The sequence below is a fragment of the Stylophora pistillata genome, chromosome 10 (genome assembly GCF_964205215.1).
Source record: "Stylophora pistillata chromosome 10, jaStyPist1.2, whole genome shotgun sequence".
Lineage (NCBI taxonomy): Eukaryota > Metazoa > Cnidaria > Anthozoa > Scleractinia > Pocilloporidae > Stylophora > Stylophora pistillata.
In genome coordinates this window covers 8,355,967-8,380,515 of record NC_142528.1, presented here as the reverse complement: position 1 = coordinate 8,380,515, position 24,549 = coordinate 8,355,967, and the positions used below count along the sequence as shown (strand labels likewise).

The window sequence follows — 24,549 nt, the reverse complement described above, 5'->3', positions numbered from 1 at the left end:
AAGCGTCGCGCATAGAATTCACAGGAAACCACCTGATCAAATCAGCAGGCTCAACAATTGCACGTGCAAGATGGCGGATCTTCGAGAACCTTTCGAGTTGTGTAAAGTCCTTCAAAACGGCCCGCTTATTGGAATATCAAGACTAACTGGTAGTGAAAATGTTCTCCTTACGTTTAGTGATAGAAGAGTTCTTGTTTACAACGTGAGTATGGCGAAATTTGGGCGAGAAGTTGAAGAGTGAATAACCAAGGCAAAAGTTGTCGTAATTTCTGTTGATGAAATCCAAATCTTAAAATGTACTGCTTTCTTTTTTTATCGCGTAGCTGGAACATCAGAAACTTATCAACAGCTGGTCCGTGGAACAACAGGATGAAGTGACTAGTGCTGCTGTCTATAATCCCGTCGATAAAACCTTCTTGATGGCCTTAAACAAGACGGTATGTAATCGAGCTATTTGTGATGTTTATGTATATACAATATTGTAGGAAGGTCTCAACTCACTCGCCAATCGAAAACACATCTTAATTTGTAACTAGACGAAGTCAGTATTCATGCATTAAGTGAATTCTCTTTAAACGTACATCAGGGCTCATTTAGTTAAATTTAAAGATATTTTAAATATTTGCAATGATACAGTACATGGCCACTATAGTCAGCAAACCGTTCTTTTGTCCTTTAATCACAAATCGAACATGTAGTCTTTGAGGATAAGATGACCTCTCACTGTTTCTCCTTTTACAATTGTCTTTACATGTAGGAGATTTTCATGTGGAAAGAAACTGATTCAGATTTGAGTTCATGTCAAAGAATCCAAGTAAGTTGTTCTTGTGTTTGATAGTTATCATAAATATACAATATGACCATATAGGTCACTGGATAATTTAAAAAGAACTGCAAAATAGTTTGATGTATTGATTGATCTAACAGGAAAACACCACAAGTTAATAGATTATTGGGAAGGAGAAATAGACTTAAGATCTTTTTCTTCTGAAAGAAATATTTCTTGTAACCAAGAAATGTAATCATTTGTCACAACTTTCAATGACTACTTGGTACTTGTCAGGAACAATACAAAACTGGAATAGTAACATGTACTTGGAATAAGTGAAATGGTTATCTTTTATCATAATTTACATACATTGTGAGATAATTTCACAACTGGCCTCAACAATTTAAAATTAAAGTTAGTGTTGATAATTTTCTTTTAGTCTGAGAAGAATGTGTGTGGTCTCCATGTGTGGAACCATCTTGAAGTTGATACACTTGTCATGTTTGAGGATGGGTCCTCAATGTTTTTGGCTAATCTTCTTCATAATAGTGAAGAGAGAAAAGCAAAAAGGAGGAAAGCCTCGAAGTGTACCAATGAGTAAGTTTATTTTAATATTTAAACTTTCAAACTTTGAGAGACATGGAAGCCTATTGCCTAGCTTAGATTGGACTGGCTGTTGTGGGAATGAGCAATACCTTTTACTACCTCATGCCCTCAGATACAGAGCTGAAAGCACAAATAGAGGATATTACATGGCTACGCGGGGATATGAATTTTATCTTCGAGTGCTGAAAGTATCTCTCACGAGTGAGCGCAACGAATGAGTGAGAGATACTTTCAGCACGAGAAGATAAAATTCGTATCCCAAAGCGGGCATGTAATGTTCTGTTTATTATATAGATACTGATGAAATTTCCACACAAAAAAAAAACTTTTTTTATTCATTTTCGAAACAGCAATTGGGTAATTATGTTGGTAACCATGGCCACACCAATATCCTGTAGTATCTTCACTGCATGTGGTGAAGATATGATTTTTTAGTAAAAGGAGAAATCCTGGTATTTCATCAGTATCTATGTAATAAATAAATGTCTCAACCCTTTCTCTCTGAAGATATGGTTAGCAACTCCTCTTCCTGTCTGCTGTTTAGTTCTTATAATGTAAGTTAGGAGAATTTTGTATACTAATAGGGTCAACTAATAATCCCTAATTGATTTTTTTTAATTTTCAAAACTTGTCTGCTTGATATTGTATTGATATTGTAAGGAGAAAGTTTGTCTTGATCACTCCTGGGAGTTTAAGGGTTAAGACACTGTGATGCTGGTTTGGTGGGGGGGGGGGGGAGGTATTACAAGATAAATTGTTTTTATCAACTGAGTTGAAAATGTAAATTGACTGCCAGATATACACTTGTCAGAACTGAGCGTTTTAAAAATTTTGTTACCGTTAAGTATCAACCTGTGTAAAGTATTGTGTGTATTTATTTATTTAGGTTTCCAGTGTGTATATTTTTAAAACTGTACCAGTAATTCAGCCTTAGGCTGCAAGTGGTCCGAAATAAACTGTATTACTACTACTACTATTACTATTACTGACAATTTGAGCACTTGTCCTTCATCAGAGGAAACTGAGGAATTGTGATAATATATGATCATTTGTTGTTTGAATGTATTCTTTTATATTACAGTCTTCTTTGGACTTGTGTTTTCCATCACCAGGAGCAACTATCTTCTGTGTCTCTAAGAAAAGATGTAGGTTTTTTTTTTGTGTTCCTATATTTTCCACTGTAATGAGTATTATTTAATTTGTGAGATCTTTTTTTTTTTGGTGTTGTTCTCAGTTTTGGGTCAATTTTTTGTTCAATATTTATAAATTATCTGAATAGCTTTGGTTGATCTTGCTATGATGTTAAGGTTGACTTCTTTATTGGCATAAGTACATTGTTGTGTTGTACAAAGATTAGACTTTTTATCCTTATTGTTTCTGTTTCACTATGTTTTAGCTGATTTTATTAATTGTTAACTTCCAGCTTTCAATACCTTGACATCTTGCTTTTAGTTTGGGAGTTACAAAGTGTAGGAAAGGAGTATTTGGAGAATCTAGGAGTTTTCTTTTTTCTTCAGCACCCAGAGCTAAGTTCATATATTTTACTGAGAATGCTGTACCAGCGGCTCAGCTGAAAAAGTAATTTCATATCTAATTACTGACAACACTCTGGTTCAACTGGCAAACTCCAGTGGACAAGTGTTTTTCTATCTACTAAATAAAGTTTTCTTTTTTTTATGCATTCTCTGATTTATAGGAAAAGAATGAGTACATTTTGAATGTTACAAATCATACAATACCAGCTCATCTGAATCCAAAGAACAAGACAATGGAGTTCAAAGTAGCACCTCCTGAAAAGGTAATGTAGACTATACTGTGCATGGACTAAAGCTTAATATTATAAATAACCCTGATTAAGTGTCAGCCACAAAATAATAATCAGCATCTTAATCTATCAGCAAAAATTTAGAAAGTTGCAGGCTGAGACATTTTGTGCAGGCTTTTTGAAGCATGAACAACAAGGGTTAAGTGTGTTCTCTTCCCTGTCACTGTTTTCCTCCTTTTTTTTTTTTTTTTTTTGTGTGTGTGTTATTTCAACTGGGCCCCTTGGTTCACTTGGTCCACAGATAATGATGTAAGAGAGAAAAGAAAGGCCGTAACCAATCTATGTGTAATATAGACCTGAAAAACTGAATTTATAGTGTTATTTTGCTCATGCTGTTAATGTTTTCGAAGACAGCAATGAAAAGAAAGATAAGAGTACCTACCATCAGTGTCAAAATCACAGTGTAGTTGACATAATTGAAGGGTTCTATTTCTGTGAAGAATAAAAGTCCTGTTTCTGCCACACTCTAAATCTTAAACAGACCCCCCCTTACTTATTCAATGTTGGCTAAAAGTTCAGAAAAGGAAAGATCAGAAAGGAATTTCTCTACACAATGTGAATGCACTGTATAGTAAGACGGTGATGAGAAGAAAGAAAAAGATCACCCAGAGGATGTTGTTGGATTTTTCACCAAATTCTCAGACCCACGATCATATGAAGTGTGTGGCAGACAGAAGGGAGATTTGATATTTAGATCTTAATTGGTATGCATGTAAGTCTGATATCAATTTAAACTGTGATTTAAGGATGCCGAGCCATTGTGTTGGTGTTTATATGAGGGAGGATACCATTTAGTATCTTACTGTAAGTAATAAAACATTGACAAGCAATATAATATAAGTGATATGCTAAAATGTATGATATAAAATGTATGATGTGATAATTGTATGATATGTGTAAAAAACCCAAAATTAAGAGTTGTTTTATTATGGGTAAAGACCAATTGAATGTAATGGAAAAAGTGAGGTACAGCGGAATCTTGATTTAATGAAGTGCCAAGGGACTGGGGAAATTGGTTTGTTTGTTATATCAAGGGTTCATTATATCGAGGTTCTGTGGCTTGCATTTTATTGTTAACTCTAGCTGGGCTGAAACTGAAGTATTGTTTGTTATTCCAAGGACTTCGTTATATAGAGGTTCGTTAAATCGAGGTTCCACTGTAATTCTACAAAGGGTGTTGTGGACAGGGCTTAAATGGAAACCCTTCAGAGAAATCAAAATGATGATTATTTTACCACCCCTAAGATCTAACCCTTCAATCTCTCTTTTGTTTTTTTTTTTTCTCAAAATAGGGTCCACTGGGGCTCTTTGTCTCACAGAGCTAGAAACAGTACTTGAGCAGAAACAAGGTGATGAAATGCTGACTCTCTCCTGCAAAACAATTCAGAGATTACAACCCCTGCACAGTGAAAGTAATAAGGTAAAGGTACTACTACTTATCAAGATAAGCCTAAAGTGGCATAGAACATTTTGTTTGGGAGCACGCTAGCGCAATGAAGGATGTTTGTGAATTACATGAAATCTGTGCCATTTAGGGTGTAGGTTATATTTGAGCCTGTAAACATGACACGTTGACCCATCTTTCTCTATGTTCTCTTTAGTTAGCTCTGAGGTAACACATCCATTGGATATTATAACATAACCAAAGTAAAGCGCACGCTCTGATTGGTCAATTTAGCGTCCCCTATTTGCCCATGGGTGTACGTTGCTGACGTGAACAAATGCAAAGACTATTTTTCCGCGCGCACTTGTTTTTTCTGGTCGCGTAAGATTTGTTAAATAAAAGGGAACTCTTTAGCTACAATGTATCAATGTTATGTTATAAAACAAATGGTAAACACCACAGCGTACACTATTGAGTTATGGATGCACTTGGGAGGTTTGCTAAGCACTCAAGAAGCTAGAGTCGCTCTCGGCTATCGCCTCGAGCGACCCTTACGCGTCTTTCGTGCTTAGCAACCTCCCGCGTGCATCCATAACTCAATAGTGTGCGCTGTGGTGTTTACCATTTGTTAATTTGAAGAGCCCTAAGGGCTGAATCCTTGTCAGCTCTCACATTTTGTTGTCTCTCACTCATTCGTAAGCTGTTCAACCCTCTAGATCTCCCTACCAATTCTCTTCACTGTTTACCATTCATTTGTTTTAATTTCATATCTGAGAATTTGGTTTAGAGCAACGATACAGGTATCCCCTTGTTGATATTTTCCTGTGTACTCATTACCTTTTTTTTATCTAAGGTATTCTAATGATTTAAGAAAAAATTGCTTCTTAGTCTCTCCTGGGAGTGAAAGGGATAATGATATTGTATCCATCATTTGCCACGTTATTTTATTCAGAAGTGCGTGGCTATGTCAGCCATAGACCTGGATCGTGTATGTCTCTGTGGAAGCAGCATGATTGATGGAAAATTGAAAGGTACACAGTCCTGTACATTATATAGCAAATAACTGGCTCTCCCACTTAGTCAATAAATTTATCATAGTTTGGTGTAATATCATTATAAAGTCCTCCCACTGATAAGTTGTTCGATTCTCAATATCTGAGTGGGAGAGCCAGGTGGGAAAATATTTGCGTAGCCATCATGACGTGCTGATCGAGCGCAAGAAGATCCGTGCGTCATGACGGAGAGCCAAATAGATAGTTTCCCGTCCGGCTCGACCTTTCTCCATCAACAAGTATTTTATAATTTGACCGTCGTTATTTCTTTTTTTTTCTTTCTTTTCTTAGCTCGCATCTCGCAGGGTCGCTCGGGTTTCTCAACTTTCTACGGCTGAGTTTACGCCATTGCTTACGGTGGTCATACGTGGATTTCTGTGTAATGTTTTTTTAAAATAAAAGTACGCGCGGGCCGTAAGGTAACTGGTCAAGTGGCCCGAAAGTCATCTTGCGCAAAGTTATGTCGCTCGAAACTAGAGTTCTGTCGCTCGAAACTAGAGTTCTGTCGCTCGAAACTAGAGTTATGTCGCCCGAAACTAGAGTTATGGCGCACGATGTTTTCAGTCATGATACGGGTCATACGGTAGAAACCCGCTAACTCGAACTCGTTTAACTCGAACAAGATCCGACCCCATTTTTTTCAGTCATTTACCATCAGCTAACTCGAAATCCTTTTTACTCAAAATCCCGCCCACTCGAATCATTTTTTTTTGCTTCCCTTGGGAGTTCGAATTAACAGGGTTTTACTTTATGGTAAAATTAGTTATTTGCAAAGAAATGTTTAGATGGAAGCTTCAAAGATTTCGAACCAGAGTATCATTAAAAATATATTATATACACCTGTAGCTTCTTTGATCGTTAATTTCCTTTGTAAGAATTTGACAAAACTCAGTGAAGTCTATTTACTTTTTCAGACGTGGTTATGATATGGAACATAAAGTATGGTACTTTGCAGTCGTGGCAGACTTTGGACAAAATCGTCGAAAAACAGAGTTCATTGCTCAGTTACTCGCGGAGTAGAGGAGCTTGTAGTGTATGTTGTATTCCAGGCTTCATTTGTATTGGCTTTCATCATCTTGTAGCTGTATGTCAGGTCTCAATTGAAGCAAGCTCGTTAGCATCTGCTCTGGGACAACTAGAATCGACAGCAAAGTAGGTGATTTATTAAACTATAAGTTGAGTTATTTCAAACCCTGAATGTTTTAACATTACAAATCAACGCTGTTTGCTGAACATATGCGATGTTGTCTGGATCTTTTTTATTGTCTTTTGATATGTTTTTTCGGATTCGGTCTTCGATCCTCACGGAAGGAGCGCGGGCTCATTAGAGAGATTTTGCTCCGTCTTTGCGTGAAACGTGAACGGCAAGAGTCATTACGTGACCTTGTTTTTCTCGCCATTTTTAACGTTTACCAGTTGCGCTTTGCCGTTTCTACGTGAAAGTAACCTGTCTCGCGTTTGCCGTGTATGTAAGATTTTCTTCCCTTTTTCTCTCACAGAGTAACAGTTAATTGCCGGAAAAAGGGCACCCAAAACATTTCTTTGTTAGTCATACAAGGGCACCTTGAAATCCGCCATGACGAGAGCTCCCGCGAAACTAAAGGAGCAGGGTTCGCACTATTTTACGTGAAATGTGAAAGGGCAAGCTGACCTTTGCCGTTTCACGTAAACCCGGTGCTAAATCTCTCTAATGTCAGTAGGTGAGCAAATGCGAACTTACCCCTCCCCTAATCCAACGTTAATTTGTTGTCAGGTTACCGTTTTTGGGTTAGGGGAGGGGTAGGTGCGCAGTTGCTTAACCTAAACCGTGTTCTTGCCAGCTGGAACTCTTCCTTGCAGCCACTGGTTGGTTTTATTACTCATCGCCTCCTCTTAATTACAGCCTCAAGGAGACTACAGGCTCGATTTCCGCCGTTTTCTCGGACCCAGTCGTTGTGGGAGGAGCGCGGGCTCATTAACCTCGTTCCCATGGCCTTTTCCCTCCCAACTAAGGGAGAAGGCCCTGGGAGTGAGGTTGGGGGCTCATCTCCTGAACAGCGTTTGGCAATCTAGCTTGAGGAGACTGGCCAGCCTGTAGAGTTCAAATGTTTTAACTGTTACTTTCTCTAGGTTCCTGAGGACCGACAAAGTTAAACCAGAGCTGCTTGTTACGCCTAAGTTAGCGAGACCAGGCGAGGTGGGTAATTTTTGGCATGAAGACAGTAAACGGGTTGTCAGTTGAAGATGTGTTTTTTTTTTTATAACATGTATTTCTCATTTCAGGCTCTCAAGCACTGGCAAGAGACAATTGCGAGAGAGGATGAAGTGGAAAAAGAAGCTCTACAAAACTTAACAGATCCATCAAAGGTACACTTTTAGAATTGAATAGATTAAATAATTTTCACCCCTCAGCTAACCTCAAGAACACAGACACTACATGCAAGTAATAAGAACATAACAGTTTGTTTGATACATGACCTTTGAACACAGGTGGCCAAATTGGCAACATCTGCTACAAGTTTATGGGCCAAAATCGTTTCTGTTCGTCGTCGTCACCAAAGTGATCGTGGCTTGGAGCGCTGCCTTTTTACCGCAAGAATCATAAAATAGCAAAAGTGTTTTGTGTAGAGAAGCATAAAAAAAAAAAAGAACAGAACAGTCTTCAGGCAGGTTCAGAGCATTCGTCAAGTAAAGAAGGATGGTAAACATATGTCACAAGCTTGGGACAAAGCACTGATCTTAGCATCGTATGAGTATTTGAACCTCAACTTTCGTTTTGTTGTTTGAGAGGTATCTGTCTACCTGGACTTTTTTCTTCTTCCTCTGACTTTTAGACTCCTACGCTTGAAGCGTTCTCTACGGAACTTCGGAAATACATGGAATTAAAGCTTTCTGGAAAAGGTTTGTAAACCAATAGTAGTTAGTGCGAGAGGGGTCCTCATTGGTTTCTTTACTGAGGATTTACCCTCACCCTTTCCTCCTTTCGAGAGGTGACCCTATTGGTTTCTTTACTGAGGATTTATCCTCACTCTTTCCTCCTTTCGAGAGGTGACCCTATTGGTTTCTTTACTGGGAATTTACCCTTACCCTCCCCTCCCCTCGAGAGGGGTGACGCTCTTGATGATCTCCAAACCTAACGTGTGGATCGTGACTTGATACATGAACTAATTTTTGTTTATTGACGATGCTCCTTTGCAGTTGAAGAACCTGAAAATTCTAATCAATCACTGGATTCTAGCAAAGCCGTGCCTGTGTTTGGAGGAAAGGTATGTCGCGAAAAAGGAAGAAAAAAAAGCGTAATTATTTTCGGGTTTAAGTTAGTATTTGGCTAGTACCATTCAATCAGTGACAAAAAGGATTTAGACGCGCAATGATATTTGTTTTTATGAAAAAATTTTACCCAAACATTTTCCCCCTACCCCCTTTCTAATTATTGGTTTTGAATATGGTTTTGGTGATATTCAGTCGAAAAGTCTCTAAAGAATAGTGATGATTAACGCAAATTATAAATGACAGACTCTAGAAAATGTTGACAACTGTTGAAATTTTTACAATCTTGGACGAAAACATTTTCCATTTGATGATAGCTCTGTTCCTCTACTCTCATCGCGTTTGTAGCTAATGTTATATCAGTAAAAAAAGTTGATTGAGTTATATTTAGGAATTTCAGCAGGTTAATTTTGAAAATTTTGTGTCACCTCTAGTTTGGTAAAAGGACAGAAGTATTATCACAACATTTTATATCCAGCGTGTTGTCAAGGTGCGCTGGAGAGAAAAGCTTTTGGGCGAGGGACTCTATATCTGAACTCCTCAAAACAAAGTGTGTTCCATCCAGGTATGTAGAAGGGTACACAATGATACATGCGGGTAACTGCTCTCTCTCTCTCTCTCTCTCTCTCTCTCTCTCTCTCTCTCTCTCTCTCTCTCTCTCTCTCTCTCTCTCTCTCTCTCTCTATCTCTATCTCTCGCGCGCGTGTGTGTTTCTTGCTTTCATGCCGAGAGCCTATAGGCTACAATGGTACTCCTTACTGCTACAGTTTTGGGTCTAGTTTTGCGATTTACATCCTTCTTATATTTTAAGTTGCATTAAAGATCTGGTGAATGCTATTCTGGAGAAGAATGACTTGGTAAGTGAATTTGAAAAGATATTTGCTTATTTAACCGCGATATTAAACTCTAAGAAATACCGTGAAGGCGAGAAGTGTCAAGTGCTAGCTATGACAGGGAAAGTTTGTAAGCGCTGTTTTGCGGAGTGTTTTTTCTCTTAGATGTACAGTGTACTTTAATCGCCATACTAAGAGGCTGGTTGCCGGAATATCTTTTAGCGTCATTTCTTAGACTCGTGTTCTACCTTGTAAAGCTTTCCAGCGACGCACCGGATATGGGTGATCTTCAATCGTCCATCCAGTTGTTTAGGACAGAGGTGAATGGGGCGTAAGAAAGTTGAAAAGGGACGTCTCAGCTCAGGCGACTGGTTTCTTTTTTTTTTTTTTTTTTACAAGAGTCTCTGTCTTTTAACCTCTTTTAGATACCATTGATATGGAATGGATTAGGAGACAGTTGTGCTCGTACTGGGTTAATGTTCGTGTTGATTTTTTAGGAGTTACTGGAGGAATCGTTTGAGAACATAAGTGGAATTTCTGAAGACACCGTCGTTCTCTGTGCACGCCATATTTTAAGGTTTGTCATGTTAACTCCCGTTGCATTGTTTTAAATGGAAATTTTAAATATTTGTTCTCTGGATAAGAATTGATGCAGTGTTGAGGAAGAAAGAGATGGAGGGTGTCGGTAAAGCGCGCGAGACACCGCAAAGTGGAGCAAAACCAACGCAATTTCGGATCACTTCCGACACCGTTTCTCTTCTACGTTAAGTTACTCATTGCTCCAAAAAAATTTTACCAGTTCTCTCTCTTACTTGTAGACTGGATCATGGAAAACTTGACAAAACATCACAAGAAAATCTGACAGAGGAATCAGAGGGAGAAGTCGTTGATCGGATGCCATTAGACAAAACACAGGCCAAATACTTGTATCCTTGTAATACACTGGGTCAATTGCGCAAATTGAATGTTGTTTGAGATAGTTTTGGTGTAAGCAGAGTGGTATGTGTACCTTTTTGACCTGGTAGCAGACATAAAATTAGGTCTCATCCTGGCGCACGTTTATTCAGTGATAATTATGATCGTCATAGATTGACATGAGTGATTCTCCTTTAAATAAACGCAGGCGATGGCTGTAAGATAAAAACTTAATACGCTTCTGAGTGTAGTATGAAGACTTTCGATCTCGTTCTGCACCAATCCCGTGTGTTTATTGACCGACAGAACCCGAGCTAAAAGACTCGACCCCTCTCATTTTCAAGCTAAGTGCTTCTGCTGGGTTGAAAACCGATATGCATGAACTGTACCCTTTACATGAAGGTCTCAATAGACCATTTTACAGTTGTGTACTTAGTTGTCAAGCCTTTGATTTGAAGTGAGGCTGAGGGTGACATTGTTGTGATAGAGACCAGTATCTACTTAGCATGATAACAAAGAAATTTGCACATATGGTGAACGATCCTCGCAGTAGATAGCGCTATTTAAGCAATAGCGAAAATCAGACCTGAAAAAAATCAGGTCTGTACGGGATTCGAACCACTGACCTCTGCGATACTAGTGCAGCGCTCTACCAATTGAGCTAACAAGCCAACTGGGAGCAGGCCGTTAAGTTGATTCGTAATAAACCCGTGAAAGTGATAAATCAGATACAATGAAATATATGACGTTCATATATTTTGAACTGCGGTATCCCGTACAGGCCTGATTTTTTTTCCGGTCTGATTTTCGCTATTGCTTAAATAGCGCTATCTACTGCGAGGATCGTTCACCATATGTATCTAATACCGCAGTTAAAAATATATGAACGTCAACCAAAGAAATTTGCATTTGAAAAGCAGCAACATCTGTATCATAACAAGGTCATCCTTAGCCTCACTCCTGTTCAAAGGCTTGGCCACCAAGTCCACAACTGTAAAAAGGACTATTATCCTTCTCTTGAAGGGATTTTTTTTCCTTAATTAATGATCAGATGTACAATATTAAGCTACCCTGTCAATGATTCTTTTCTTCAATCCAGTTTAAGGAAACTCTCCTTTAAAGACGTCAAGGTAAGTGGGTTCATCGATGTGTTCTTATTTTGGAGTGTTTGCAGTCCTTGTTGAAATATGGTGTCGTTTGCCAATACGTCACAGGAGTTCAGATGTGGTTAGGGTGCTGGAATCCACCTTGAAAAGGTCCAGTATTGCATCTGTTGGCGCCCATGTAGGCTTCCTGCGATGGTCATCTTGCTCAAGGGGAGAAGTAGTTCTACTGGGCAGGACATGCTCAGTACAGAAATCACGCTGAGCGCGCCGCGTAATGAGTGACTAGGCTCGGAAGGAGAAACCTCTATTGACCTTTAGCTCCTAAGATCTTATTCTTTATACTCAGTTCCCGTTACCATACTATTCTTCATAAGTTAGCGCAGAGAATGTTTGCCCCTTCTAGCTTTTGACTTGCTCTGTCCTCGTCACCTTCTTACTGGATAATGCAGTGACACTGTAACGAGAAGTTAAACGTTAATCAGCACTGGGAGCGAAAGGATAGTGCATCATGGGAGCGGAAAAGAATTGATTAGTTTTTACAAATCTGAAAGATTCTGCCGACTGCGTAGTGAATTTCTAGTCTGGTTTATAATTTTTTTTTCTGTGACGTGTTCTTTTTTTTTTTTTTTTTTGACGTGTTCTTTTTTTTCCAAGCTATTATTGGACTTCCTAATGTATCTTATGCACCATGGTCTGTCTGGCTTTGGAGATGAAATTGATTGTAAAACTCTGAAGTATCCACAGGTAGAGTTAATCAGTGGCGATGTTTGTAGTTTAAGCCTTGAGCTCCCAAGATCTGATTGTTAATTCCCCACTCTAACTGCTACACATTTTCTAGTGAATAAGTTATGAGAATTTGGTGTTTGATCAAGATGATAACTAGCCGGTAAAATTTTGAGTACTCACATAATCCGTTTGCTGGATAATGTATGAATATTATATAGGAAAATTCATTACTTGACGAGGGAATTCCGCGCTAAATTGCACTTGAAAACCGATATCGCACGAATCGCGAAGCGATTCATGCGATATCGGTTTTCAAGTGCAATTTAATGCGGATTTCACGAGTGAAGTAATGGATTTTCCTTGAATCGCATAACTGAATAAAAATGAGTAAAAAAAGGAAACAGCATTACTTAGAATTGTTATGTTTACGTAGATGCGAAACAATATCACTTAGCTACGTATGATGCACGATCCTCGTAGTAGATAGCGCTATTTGTGCAATAGCGAAAATCAGACCTGAAAAAAATCAGGCCTGTACGGGACTCGAACCACTGACCTCTGCGATACTAGTGCAGCGCTCTACCAATTGAGCTAACAAGCCAACTGGGAGCAGGCCGTTAAGTTGATTCGTAATAAACCCGTGAAAGTGATAAATGAGATAGAATAAATATATGAAGTTCATATATCAGGCCTGATTTTTTTCAGGTCTGATTTTCGCTATTGCAGAAATAACGCTATCTACTGCGAGGATCGTGCATCGTACTTATCTCATACCGCAGTTCAAAATATATGAACTTCATATATTTATTCTATCTCATTTATCACTTTCACGGGTTTATTACGAATCAACTTAACGGCCTGCTCCCAGTTGGCTTGTTAGCTCAATTGGTAGAGTGCTGCACTAGTATCGCAGAGGTCAGTGGTTCGAGTCCCGTACAGGCCTGATTTTTTTCAGGTCTGATTTTCGCTATTGCACAAATAGCGCTATCTACTGCGAGGATCGTGCATCATACGTATCTAATACCGCAGTTCAAAATATATGAACTTCATATATTTATTCTATCTCATTTATCACTTAGCCTCGTTTTCAACTCGCAATTCCACGCTAAATACCTCGCTTCGTTAACCAATCAGAATGCGAGATTTTATTTAATGATGCGATTCTAGAAAGAAGTTTCGTGTTAATCACTTCTGGGAGTAAAAGGACTAAGCCTCTCTTTAGGAGAATGCTGCACTTCGTAACCGCGTCTTGCTTACTCGCAGATGCCTTGTCAGTGAGAAGCGCTTTTCGACTGTCCTAAAGCCAAGGTAATCATATAGGCCAATTAAGAAAAAGGGAAATATAACTAGAACCAATTAGAACTCGAAGCAAGCAAGCAGACTTACTAAAGCGCGGGAAAACGCACGTCATCCAGTCGTGATTGGTTTTATGTTTGCGTCTGATTGGCTGAGAGAGTGGCGCGAGGTTTTTAAACCAATCGGAGCGACGTACAGCAAAGTTGATGAGTCCTGTTTTACCTTCGACACTCAATCGAAATTAAAACACAGAAACTGTCTGAAGCGCAGGAAATCGCCAGTTACTAGGCCATGATTGGTAGTAAAAGGTTGTGAAGCAATTATTTGCAATTAAATGAAGAAAAATTTCGCGGAATGCGTTGGATTTGCCCCTGTGCTATAAATACATGGCAAAAATGAAGTCCCCCAGCCACCCGCTGCACCATCTGCTCCCCAGCCCACTCCTGCACCCATCTGCTCCCCAGCCCACTCCTGCACGCACCTAATTACAACTTAAGGCAGAAAACACAAAAGTACTATCTCTTCCGAAACATTCAGATATGTAGGACAAAGAGAATGGAGGACTTTTTTACATTTGAATATTTTAAATGATTCAATTGTTATTATCATTGTTATAGTCGTAAATTTTTAGTTTTTAGATAACAGTTGCCTTAAGATTGTAAAATACACTCGATAATTCAGGTCTTTTACTGCCAGAGAGTTTAATAAACTAGTCATTCGTCATTCACTTTACTCTCTGATTGGCTCAGAAAACCCGCGAGACACTCTCAACCGATCAGATCCAAAACTAAAACCAATTACTACCAATTACTCCCCCGTGCTTCAAAAAGCCTGCTTTTTCTGATTGGTTCCTTATAATTATTTTCTCTGCCCCGATTGGCCGATATGATTACTTTGGTTTTGGTTTTAAAAGTGCTCAAGTATCTCCTATTCCTTTCGACATTCAATTGATAATTACTCTATTTCCTGAAGCCATTTTATCCTTCATAGGTCCTTGACTGGGCAGGATTGCTGTTAAATGCCCATTACACTCAATTGGTGCTCATGCCTGAAGCCCAGGAGGTACTGGTCAGCTGTCATCAACTTGTAGCTCAACAGGTATTGGAAACTTAAACCATATTAGTTCAATACGCCATTTTAGTATTGGCAAGGAACATCATATTAAATTCGAGCTAGACGGTCCTTGTCTGTTGTAATGTAGACTTCGATAAGCATGCGATAAGTACTTATTTGCTGTACACCCTACCGCACTTGATTCAAATCATCCACTGATTTATTAGCCATTTTTGTATTAGCAAGATTCGAGTAAGATGGTCCTTGTCTACCATAAAGTAGAATTCTCTTTAATGGCTCAGTTCTTGAAGATCATTTTTCAGCTTTTTGTAATAATTCAATTTTTTTTAGGTGCGTACTTACGATAAGCTCCGTACTGTGGAATGTTTCTTGGATCATTTTCGAAAGAGACGAAAGGCTCTACCCAAAGCAGAGAAAGTGACACCCTACAGCATCGAAACGCTGGAATTATGAAATGAGGCGCCTCTGAACGCGGGCCGTACTTCTTCTATTCCTCGATGTTCAAGATTAGGCGGGAGGAACTAAATCTTATTCTCTGTTCATGCCAGTAGAAGACAAGGATCAGTGAGGCATTAACCGCATTCTCGGCACAAACAGTCCTCACTTCTACCAACAGTTGATTATTAGCCCAACCTGGTTGCATCGGGTGATCGATTAGAAGCGGGAAAATTACCGAGAAAACACGCGTCGTTTCGCGCATGCTCAAGTTGCTGTGCGGCACGAGTCTGCAATGATTCGTGTACGTTTCGCCCTTTCTAAACTTCCTTACGGGCAAATGTAACCAAAGAGACGTGATCTCTCGCAGTTGAGTGAAATGCTGGTTAAAACGTTTTTGCTTAAAGAAGGAAAAATGCTTGTTTATTTGTAGGTATTTGGAGGACTTTGAATCGAGATTACGAAGTGAACTTTGTGGCACGTAAAAAAATTAGCCAATAATGTGGCTTGTTCGTTCTTTTAAATTTACCCTTTATGCATATAGAAGTAGGATTTGGAATTGGATTATTGGTTATTACTTTTAGGCAATTTATGCTAGTACTGAACTACTCTGTTGTGTTGATGAATTACCAGTGATCCTGATGTGTGTCCTTTCAAGATAGATAATTGGCATCAAAGAAATTCGTGAGCATGGGTGATCATGTGAAGATCATTGTTTTGTTAAAGTAGCCTTTTGGTAGGGGTCTAGCTAAGTTGAAATTGTAAATTGGCCACCGTCATTCGTTCTGACGAAGGGCTAACGCTCGAAACATCAGCTTTTTAACTCTATACGGAGGCCAATTTACAATTTCAACTTAGTTGATATAACCAAATTACTTTGTTGCCCCCACCACAGTTTCTTTAGAGACTTGCCCCCTTTATATTAGCCCAACAGAGTGACTGTGACTGTAGACTCACTCTTGTTACATGGTTTGGATTGTTGTACATCTTTTTAGAATTAATTTTTTGACTCTACTGTTCGACTGCTAACAAGGTTATTGTTTACCAAGTTAGAACCAACAGTAGGTTGATAGCCGCTCATCAAACTATCACCTATTCATAATTTATTTTCCCGTAATGCCTTGCGCCGTAGGTTGCAAGCAAGCGGTACTTATGAGAAGAGACCTCTGACCAAGTAAACATTGTTAAAATCTCTTTCATGTTAAATTTTCACGATCGTTTGTAGCGTGCCTGGCTAAAGTAAGCCAACATGAAAAATTAAAAAAAAATTACTTGTTACGATTTTATCGAAAGATGTTTAATTTTAACACTAGTTCCATGACGGAACTACGGTTGAAAGGTAATTGCATAAGAGCAATTTATAACAGGAAACAGTTCGTTTTTTGGAGAAAAGGGGCCTACCAATGGTAACGCCCACTTTCATAAATAAACTGGAAATTCGTTAGTATTTAAGTCACGCAATTGTAAAAAGCATAGGTTTGGTCTGGCTTCAGTACGTATGGCAAAAAGAAGCTTGATCAAGTTACAAAATCAGTGATTCTAGAATTTCCAAGAAGAAACAGCGAAAAACTGTATCAAGTTAAAAGGTTCAAAACCCAAGAAAATTACTGAACTTCTTAATTAAAAGTACCTCCGGAAAGGGTGGATTGTACTCAAAAAAAAAAAAAAAAAAAAAAAAGAGATCGATTTTAGCATGAATATTAGGTCGGTCATTTCCGTTCGTACTAAAGGTCATATCAGAAGCTCGAGGCAATCCCACGCGTTTATACTTAAAAGCGTATCCCGAATTGAAAGCACCGCTTCCTTTGGTATTAATTTCGTACATTTTCACCCTAAATTAAACATAGCAATCATTCAACTACTTGTTTCATCTTAACAGTCGACTTATACAGCACCTGTTGGTTAAGAGTGTACGACAATATTTTGAATAAACTTAACAAATTTGCGCACCTAAACGCGTCTTCTGATTTTGCAACGATGCCATTTTGTGCTGGTGCTCAATTTCATAAGGGTTAGAGAATTTTGGATCATTGTGGCGGCTAATCCTACAGGTTACCACGTCCTTTTGTATCGTATTATTTCGACCAATTTTTTAGACACCCAGTCCGTCATTTACATTAGCGGCCTTCATCTAGAATTAACCCCTGTCATTTTAATGGAAAGGTCAAGAATTTCGAACGTAATGGAAGAGGGGAAAAAAAGAGTATTATGAAAACTCATCTTTGGCAAAACCTTACATTAATGTTTTCTAGTACAGCTCGAAATTTGTTCTACAAGAGCCCACCGTGTGCATATTTATGTTTTAACTTTTGAAACGGTCACATCAGAGTTGTCGTGGGTAAAATATTTCAATTATTCCAAGAATTTGTATTTGTTTCCTCGCCTACAAGCGCGCGAATGACGCTATGACGTCACATGTTATGCAAATATCTACGAGAGCGATTTCTTGGCAATCGCAAATTCATGATTTATTTCTAAAGCGAGGATATTCTCGAGTGCGTTGATATATATGCTTGATCTAAACCGAGAAATATCACCGGTAATACCGGAACTCCTCTTTGGAGTGTGCCTATAACAAATTCGCCATGTCATACTTGCAAAATGGCCCAACGAAACGTCCTGCTAGCGATAATTTTGACGTTGCCTGCAAGGTTGGTGTAAGATTAGTATTCGTACGTTCGGTAGAAATATCTGACATGACGACAAATGAGTTATTTATTTCATTCTTGTCGTAATTGCTCTAAACATTCAAGCTTTGCGACGTTCAATTTATTCCAGTTGTCGCCTCACAAATTTTATTCGTGCTAAAGTTGGGTGTAAGTTTCGCAGCTTGAAAATTCTGCTACCGAAAGTATAGGTGCAATCGAAGATATTTGGCCAGCTGATGGTTCTAGCAGTCGTAGGTTTTTTAGATTTATTGGTTGTCCAAGTGGAATAAAGCTCACTTATCGCTTTTGTATAAGGGTTTTTTTTTAAATGCTCTACCATGTGTTTAAATTTTTAATGCATTTACGACGAGCTTATCGACCACTTGATCATTACGACTTAAGCTTCATATTTTTTGGCAGGTAATGTTGCTCGGAGATTCCGGTGTGGGTAAAACATGCGTACTCGTGAGGTTCAAAGATGGCGCTTTTCTATCTGGCTCGTTTATTTCTACCGTGGGAATCGACTACAAGGTGAGGTGAACCGTTAAACGCAGCCGTTTTTGTCCTATTTAACTCAGCAGGTATTTGCATAAGAAATGTCTGCGTAATTAATAATTCTCTTGTGTACGTGTTCGGGTTGTCCTCTTGTTCTTATAGAATAAAATCGTTGACGTGGATGGAACAAAAGTTAAACTACAGGTAAGGGCAGTGTTCATGTATATTTAAGCCAAAAAGCTATGAAAATATATATTTAGAACCTATTATTCTCGATTGCATACTTGTTTCAAAATATTTGTGATAAAGTATGGAATGTTTAATTTTTTATTTGTTTATTTTATCGCCCACCTCAGATGAAGAATTTTTAACAGCAATGTAGATTCAGTGGGGGTCAATGAATAAATAAAGAAAGAGAGAAAATTCATTTTTATTGTTTTCTATTTTTGGCCAGTTTATTGGATCAACTATAAGTTAATAGAGTTAAGGTTTTACACTAAAGGTGATAAACAAAATACAGAAGTAAAGCTACTCGGTTGTTTTGATGCTGTCAAACCCTTGTGGGAGAGGACTGCAGGGGGAGGGGTAAGTGTTCCAGTGTTATATGGTTACATTCCCAGGGGTTTCAATAACATTTTCCCCAAGGGGCTGCTGATGGTGGTCTGTGCATCTGTACCCAGAAAAGGTGCCATAAGGACTCTTAACCCAGCATGCTCCCCCAGAAAAAGCAATTTTGAAATTAGAAGCTTGGAAATGTCATTTCCAGCATTCTGGGCTTCCGAAAGAGTGCTTTGTATTTTCATTCATGTCTCTATAATTTGCATGTCATTTGTGACCACTCAGTATCACTGCTGCTACAGAATTTTTGCAAAACTCAAACACAAAAGCCCTGCTTCCGGGCTGATCGGATGGAAGTAAGAAGTCTTGTAACCAGTATTTGTTAAAACCCCTGCATTCTGTTTCTTTTTTGTCATTTTTAATCCCAGGTGTGTATTCTAGCTTTGAAGAAATAGTCTCACCACATTTAAGTCTTGCTACATTGAGAGGCTGTACTTACAACTCTAGCTTGACTATTAGTAACAGTTTCTCACATTCTCTTGATACCAATCTCAACTGAATGGATAACTTATTATTGTCTTTTTTGCCCTGTTTTATGTGACAAATCCTACAGATATGGGACACTGCTGGACAAGAGAGGTTTCGTAGCATAACTCATGCTTATTACAGGGACTCCCAAGGTAATAAGATAACTGTTGACTTTCTTCACTTTCTTTTCCTGCATTTCTTCTTGGTGAATAGTGTGCTGAGAAAATTGAGAACCTTTTAGAATAGGCCTGTGACTTTTGGGGGAAGGAGTTGGACTGGTTGGAATTATTGGGAAGGGGTGTGCCTTCTCGTTCTCCAAATCCAGGCCAAAATGTGTCATTTGCTATGTCTGTTTTAGTTGCATTAATTGTATTGTGTGTATTATAGAACTCCTAGAAAGTGGGATAACCTGCCTGAAACTTATAAATTATAATTTGATACAATTGCAGCTCTTTTGTTGCTTTATGATGTCACAAGTGAAAGTTCATTTGAGAATATTAGGGTAAGTTTTTAAACTCTGTAAACAAACTCAATGGCGTGGTTTAGTAACTATACTTAATAGTTGTCTCTAAACCTGTGAACATACCCTTTGATCTGACCTTTGGTGCCGTGATAGCTGAGACAAAGTAAAAAACTTGTTTCTTTGAGTCTTACTGGTATGATTGATTATTATAAGCAAATGAATTACACATGCAAAAGTAAATGATAAATAATTATTTGGATTCTAATGCTATGATTAAATATTTCTTTATATATCACAGTTTAACAAGATTAGCACAAAGTGAGTCTCTTTTTTCAACCCCTCCCCCCCTGACCAATATAGCTGCTTGTTAAAACCCTTTCAAATCTCCTGTTTCAGTATGATGTTTTATTAATTCCCCATTGAGTTGTAATTATCTAGGTTAATTAAAGTAAAACTATATTCTTAAAACATTTCATGCATTGCAGTTATGAATAAGTTTTTTTTTTTTATTCTCTGAAAAACCTGAAGAGCCCTCCAATAGTTCTTAGCACCCCACCCTCCCATCCCCCCCTAAAAATCCTAACTAATAACTTTGACTGTAAAGAGTTCTTAGCACTACCCAAATCTGAAGAAGCCCCCTACACCTTCATAGAGGGTTGGAAATGCTCTTTTTCAGAGTTCTTTTAGATGCAGGTAGATTAATTTTTTTTTTCTTTGTTACTGGTGTACCTGATTTCAGTAGTTGATTGAGTGATTCTTAATAAGAATGCTTAATTCACATAATTTTTCATATTATATCATATCTAGGCATGGCTGGCTGAGATCTATGAGTATGCCTCATCAGACGTAATAATAATGTTGTTGGGGAACAAGGTAAACAAAGGACAAGATAAAGTTAATATGATCGTGAGGAGAAACACTCCATGATCCTTGATCTGTATGTTCCTTCTCTTTTTACTTTGCTTACTGGTAGTCTTATAAAAATTTTGTTTCTCCACATGTGCTTCCTTAGCTTTGTTTGTTTTATTTTTCCACTTTTAAGACTGCTACTACAACAGTGATAATTCCTTATTGTTTGTTAACTAAAGTCAAGTGATACTTGAATTTGGTTTGTTTCGTTCATTCACTGTTGTAACAATAAATACACTTATATGTGCACGATCCTTCGCAGTAAAGCACTATTTGAGCAATAGTGAAAATCAGACCTGAAAAAAATTTCAGGCCTGTACGGGATTCGAACCACTGACCTCTGCGATACTAGTGCAGCGCTCTACCAATTGAGCTAACAAGCCAACTGGGAGCAGGCCATCAAATTAATTCGATATAAACCCGTAGATGATAAATCAAACAACAACAAACATATGAAACATATGTATGAACTGCAGTTATGAAACGTATATGTGCACGATCCTTCGCAGTAAAGCACTATTTGAGCAATAGTGAAAATCAGACCTGAAAAAAATTTCAGGCCTGTACGGGATTCGAACCACTGACCTCTGCGATACTAGTGCAGCGCTCTACTATTGGTAGAGCGCTGCACTAGTATCTACTATTGGTAGAATGCTGCACTAGTATCGCAGAGGTCAGTGGTTCGAATCCCGTACAGGCCTGAAATTTTTTTCAGGTCTGATTTTCACTATTGCTCAAATAGTGCTTTACTGCGAAGGATCGTGCACATATACGTTTCATAACTGCAGTTCATACATATGTTTCATATGTTTGTTGTTGTTTAATAAATACACTTTTATTATTACCTTAGTAATGAGGATACCATGTGTCACAGTTTTTGTAGACTTCTTATAAATGAGTCAGGTTAATAATTTTGGACAGTTCCCATCAAAACCGCCTCCTGGTTAGCTCAATGGATAGAGCGATGGACTGTTGTGTGCGAGGTCGAGGGTTTGAACCCCGGCCGGACCAACTCTCAAAATCTTAAAATAATTGAGAAGAATTTGCTACCTTTCTATAACATCAAGAAATGGTTATATATTCTAGTCTTCTCGGATAGGGACGAATAAATGGAGGTCCTGTCTCCTGCAGGGTTGGGGTATGAGACGTTAATTTCCCACGCACAAGATTACTGTGTGATGGATGTCCTCCCCTGGGGTGGGATGGGTGGGAAGGTGAGATTGATAGACTGAAGCAGCTGCCAGAGGTGCCTGATATGCTGACGTCTGTTCTCAACCTTACACTGCACCTGTAATTCAGCCTCTGGGCTGCAAGTGGTCAGATATAAACTATATTCAAAAGGTCATTTTCCAGAGTCCTCTTTGATAAAGTTTGGTCCACTTGTTTGTTTCACTAAAATATTTCTCTGTTGACTGTGTTTGACAGCAGAATACTTCATACTTATTTATGGCCTGTTTTTGAAGTTATAATATCAGTGATATGTTTTTTTTTTAATTTGTTTTGTTAGTTTTTTAAAACATGTTTTTGCTACAACTAGGCTGATCTGAACAAAGAGAGAGTTGTTAGCAGGGAACAAGGGGAAAAACTTGCCAAGGTCTGTTATCTTATAAATCTGTACTAACTCTTAATTTACTCATGCACACAGTCTTCTACAGCTATAGTAACAATGTTAACTGTTTTGAAAGGGTTATAAATTTTCAATAAGATTAACACAGTGATAAAGGTCTGTTATGAGGTAAAGATTAAAGATAGAAACAATTCCCAGTTTTGGTGGAAGAAGGGAATCTCATAATTAAAAGAAAACTATCAGGCATCAATTTAATTAGATCACTTCCTTACTAAATTTTAATGTAACCCTCAAATGAGCCATATTGGGTTTAATTGTTTAATTTGTAAGGCCAAGGCATAGTATAGTTAATTATAGAAATAAGTACACTAAGTTATTTTCATCATTTCTCATTAATATAATTATAATTGTTTCCTACCATTACACAGGATCATAATGTAGCATTTATGGAAACAAGTGCTAAGAGTGGACTGAATGTTGACTTGGCATTCATGGCTGTCGCCAGGTAAGGCAGTCAAAAAGAGTAGATGTTTTTTGTGTACAATTATTATTTGCTTGACAGATGTGAGCCTTAATATAAGCATTGGTGTAAGCAAAATTGGGGGCAGGGGAAAAAATTGTCATTGAATATGTAAGGAAGTACATTATGATTTCTCTCTAGGGACATAAAACACAGAAATCTGAAGAGGGCATCAGAACCAAAGTTCAACATTGAGCAGTATGTAGAATCACAAAGAGAGAAACCTGGTTGCTGTTCTTGACACTAGTAGCAACAAAGATCTTCGGTTAAAAAGTTGAATCAAATCCAATGAAAAGAAACTAGGGAATAAAGAGATTTTTTTTCTGGAGTTGCCCAACATTTCTTACTTATCTTTGAAATCATAGTTAAGTAACAATTTATAGAATGACTAAATGATAAAAAGTGAATATGGGGGTAGCACCAAATGTTAGCATTTCTGGAATTACAGGAAGGGGAATGGCACTGTAATTGGGGTTGTATATGCCAGGAAGGCCTTACAGCATTCTTCATTTGACCTTTCAGTACTTATAACTGAAGTCTGTTATAATGTTAATAGTATTGGAAAAACTGAGTAACTTCTGAAGAGTTTTCTTCCTATTTATTGGTAGTTGTTAATTTTATTTACTACAGATGGAACTATCCTTTAAGTGGTAAAATAAGTACTGGGCTAGAGTAGTAAAAGTAGGGAAATATTTTCACTGTCCATAGTGTCAAATGGCTTGAGGTAACAGCACAACTAAGTTATGTGTAACTTTCTTATTTATAATGGTTCCTGAATTTTTGTGAACATTTCAACAAAAGTGATGTTGAATGAGAAATTCCACCCATGTGAGACAATTGAAGTGAATGTAGATCATGTTGGAACATTTGGTAAATGCTTTTAAAGATGTATAACTTTATAAAATTGAGAGATGTTTATGGGTTTATAGTTGTAGGTGATAAATGTCACCCCCCCCCCCACTCTTGGTGAGAATCTGTTCATGTATTTCACAGGCCTTGGGGTTTTCAAAACCAAAATTTAAACATTGTCTCTCTTAATTACCTGTAAGGACTGTCAAATCAGAAAACAGAAGAGTCCTTATTCAAATATATCTTAGCTACAATGCAGGATGGTATTTAAAGAATTATCACTCACCCCCCCCCCCCCCCCCTTCCTGGGGTCACAATGTAAGTTCTGCGAGGAATTAGGATTCCTTCCATAAAATTTTTAAATTTGTACTTCTCTCAGACAGTGCAAGGTTCAGGGAATTGAGTTAGAGACTCTGGGTTGTACAAGAATCGGGTTGAGTGGCATGATGTTATTGTATCTCAATACTATGGAAGTGTAAGTGTTTTTGTAATGTAGGTGAAGTATCTGTTTAAGTACTTGTGGAAACAGTTACATTAGTGAGTGAAATTTAGATGGTTTAGGTATGGTATTCCCTTCATGATATAAGCAATTTGTTAATCTAAAATATTTTTTAAAGATGAAATTCAATTTTTTAGAACTTGTCTCTTCATCAATCGACTGATGTAATGAATAAGAAATAACTAGGAATATAATGTCATTTTAAAAGTTAAAATGTTTTTGAAAATTTGTTGTGTTGAAAAA

At 38.0% G+C, this 24,549-nt stretch overlaps 2 protein-coding genes across 4 annotated transcripts; both read left to right on the top strand.

The window, feature by feature from the left end:
• Positions 1 to 43: 43 nt before the first annotated feature.
• On the top strand, positions 44 to 17,225 carry LOC111334008 (nucleolar protein 11). Of its 3 annotated transcripts, none has more exons than XM_088736380.1 (22): positions 44 to 202; positions 324 to 437; positions 758 to 814; positions 1,209 to 1,366; positions 2,457 to 2,520; positions 3,072 to 3,173; positions 3,947 to 4,004; positions 4,493 to 4,620; positions 5,537 to 5,615; positions 6,551 to 6,788; positions 7,746 to 7,812; positions 7,899 to 7,982; positions 8,450 to 8,516; positions 8,814 to 8,881; positions 9,320 to 9,450; positions 9,697 to 9,742; positions 10,216 to 10,295; positions 10,537 to 10,644; positions 11,685 to 11,763; positions 12,394 to 12,483; positions 13,729 to 13,773; positions 14,752 to 14,859. In XM_088736380.1, exons 1-21 carry the CDS (start codon positions 71 to 73, stop codon positions 13,741 to 13,743), a joined length of 1,965 nt encoding a protein of 654 aa, XP_088592506.1. In that variant the 5' UTR covers positions 44 to 70; the 3' UTR covers positions 13,744 to 13,773; positions 14,752 to 14,859. The 3 variants fall into 3 exon arrangements, with proteins under 3 accessions (XP_088592506.1, XP_088592505.1, XP_088592504.1); XM_088736379.1 differs by lacking the exon at positions 13,729 to 13,773 and adding an exon at positions 15,166 to 17,225 and having other exon boundaries at positions 45 to 202; positions 3,078 to 3,173; XM_088736378.1 differs by lacking the exon at positions 13,729 to 13,773 and adding an exon at positions 15,166 to 17,225 and having other exon boundaries at positions 45 to 202.
• Positions 17,226 to 17,692: 467 nt separating this feature from the next.
• Positions 17,693 to 24,520, top strand: LOC111334032 (ras-related protein Rab-37). Its single transcript, XM_022939716.2, has 9 exons — positions 17,693 to 17,921; positions 18,339 to 18,449; positions 18,576 to 18,617; positions 19,585 to 19,651; positions 19,949 to 20,001; positions 20,770 to 20,835; positions 22,409 to 22,465; positions 22,867 to 22,943; positions 23,100 to 24,520. Exons 1-9 carry the CDS (start codon positions 17,856 to 17,858, stop codon positions 23,197 to 23,199), a joined length of 639 nt encoding a protein of 212 aa, XP_022795451.1. The 5' UTR covers positions 17,693 to 17,855; the 3' UTR covers positions 23,200 to 24,520.
• The last annotated feature ends 29 nt before the right edge of the window (positions 24,521 to 24,549 follow it).

Coding starts and splice junctions, on each gene's coding strand:
- LOC111334008 (XM_088736378.1), top strand. CDS start 71: ATGGCGGATCTTCGAGAACCTTTCGAGTTGTGTAAAGTCCTTCAAAAC. Junction 3,174..3,946: donor AAGTAGCACCTCCTGAAAAG/GTAATGTAGACT, acceptor CTGTGATTTAAG/GATGCCGAGCCATTGTGTTG. Junction 7,813..7,898: donor AGTTAGCGAGACCAGGCGAG/GTGGGTAATTTT, acceptor TTCTCATTTCAG/GCTCTCAAGCACTGGCAAGA.
- LOC111334032 (XM_022939716.2), top strand. CDS start 17,856: ATGTCATACTTGCAAAATGGCCCAACGAAACGTCCTGCTAGCGATAAT. Junction 20,002..20,769: donor GTTCATTTGAGAATATTAGG/GTAAGTTTTTAA, acceptor TATCATATCTAG/GCATGGCTGGCTGAGATCTA. Junction 20,836..22,408: donor TAATGTTGTTGGGGAACAAG/GTAAACAAAGGA, acceptor TGCTACAACTAG/GCTGATCTGAACAAAGAGAG.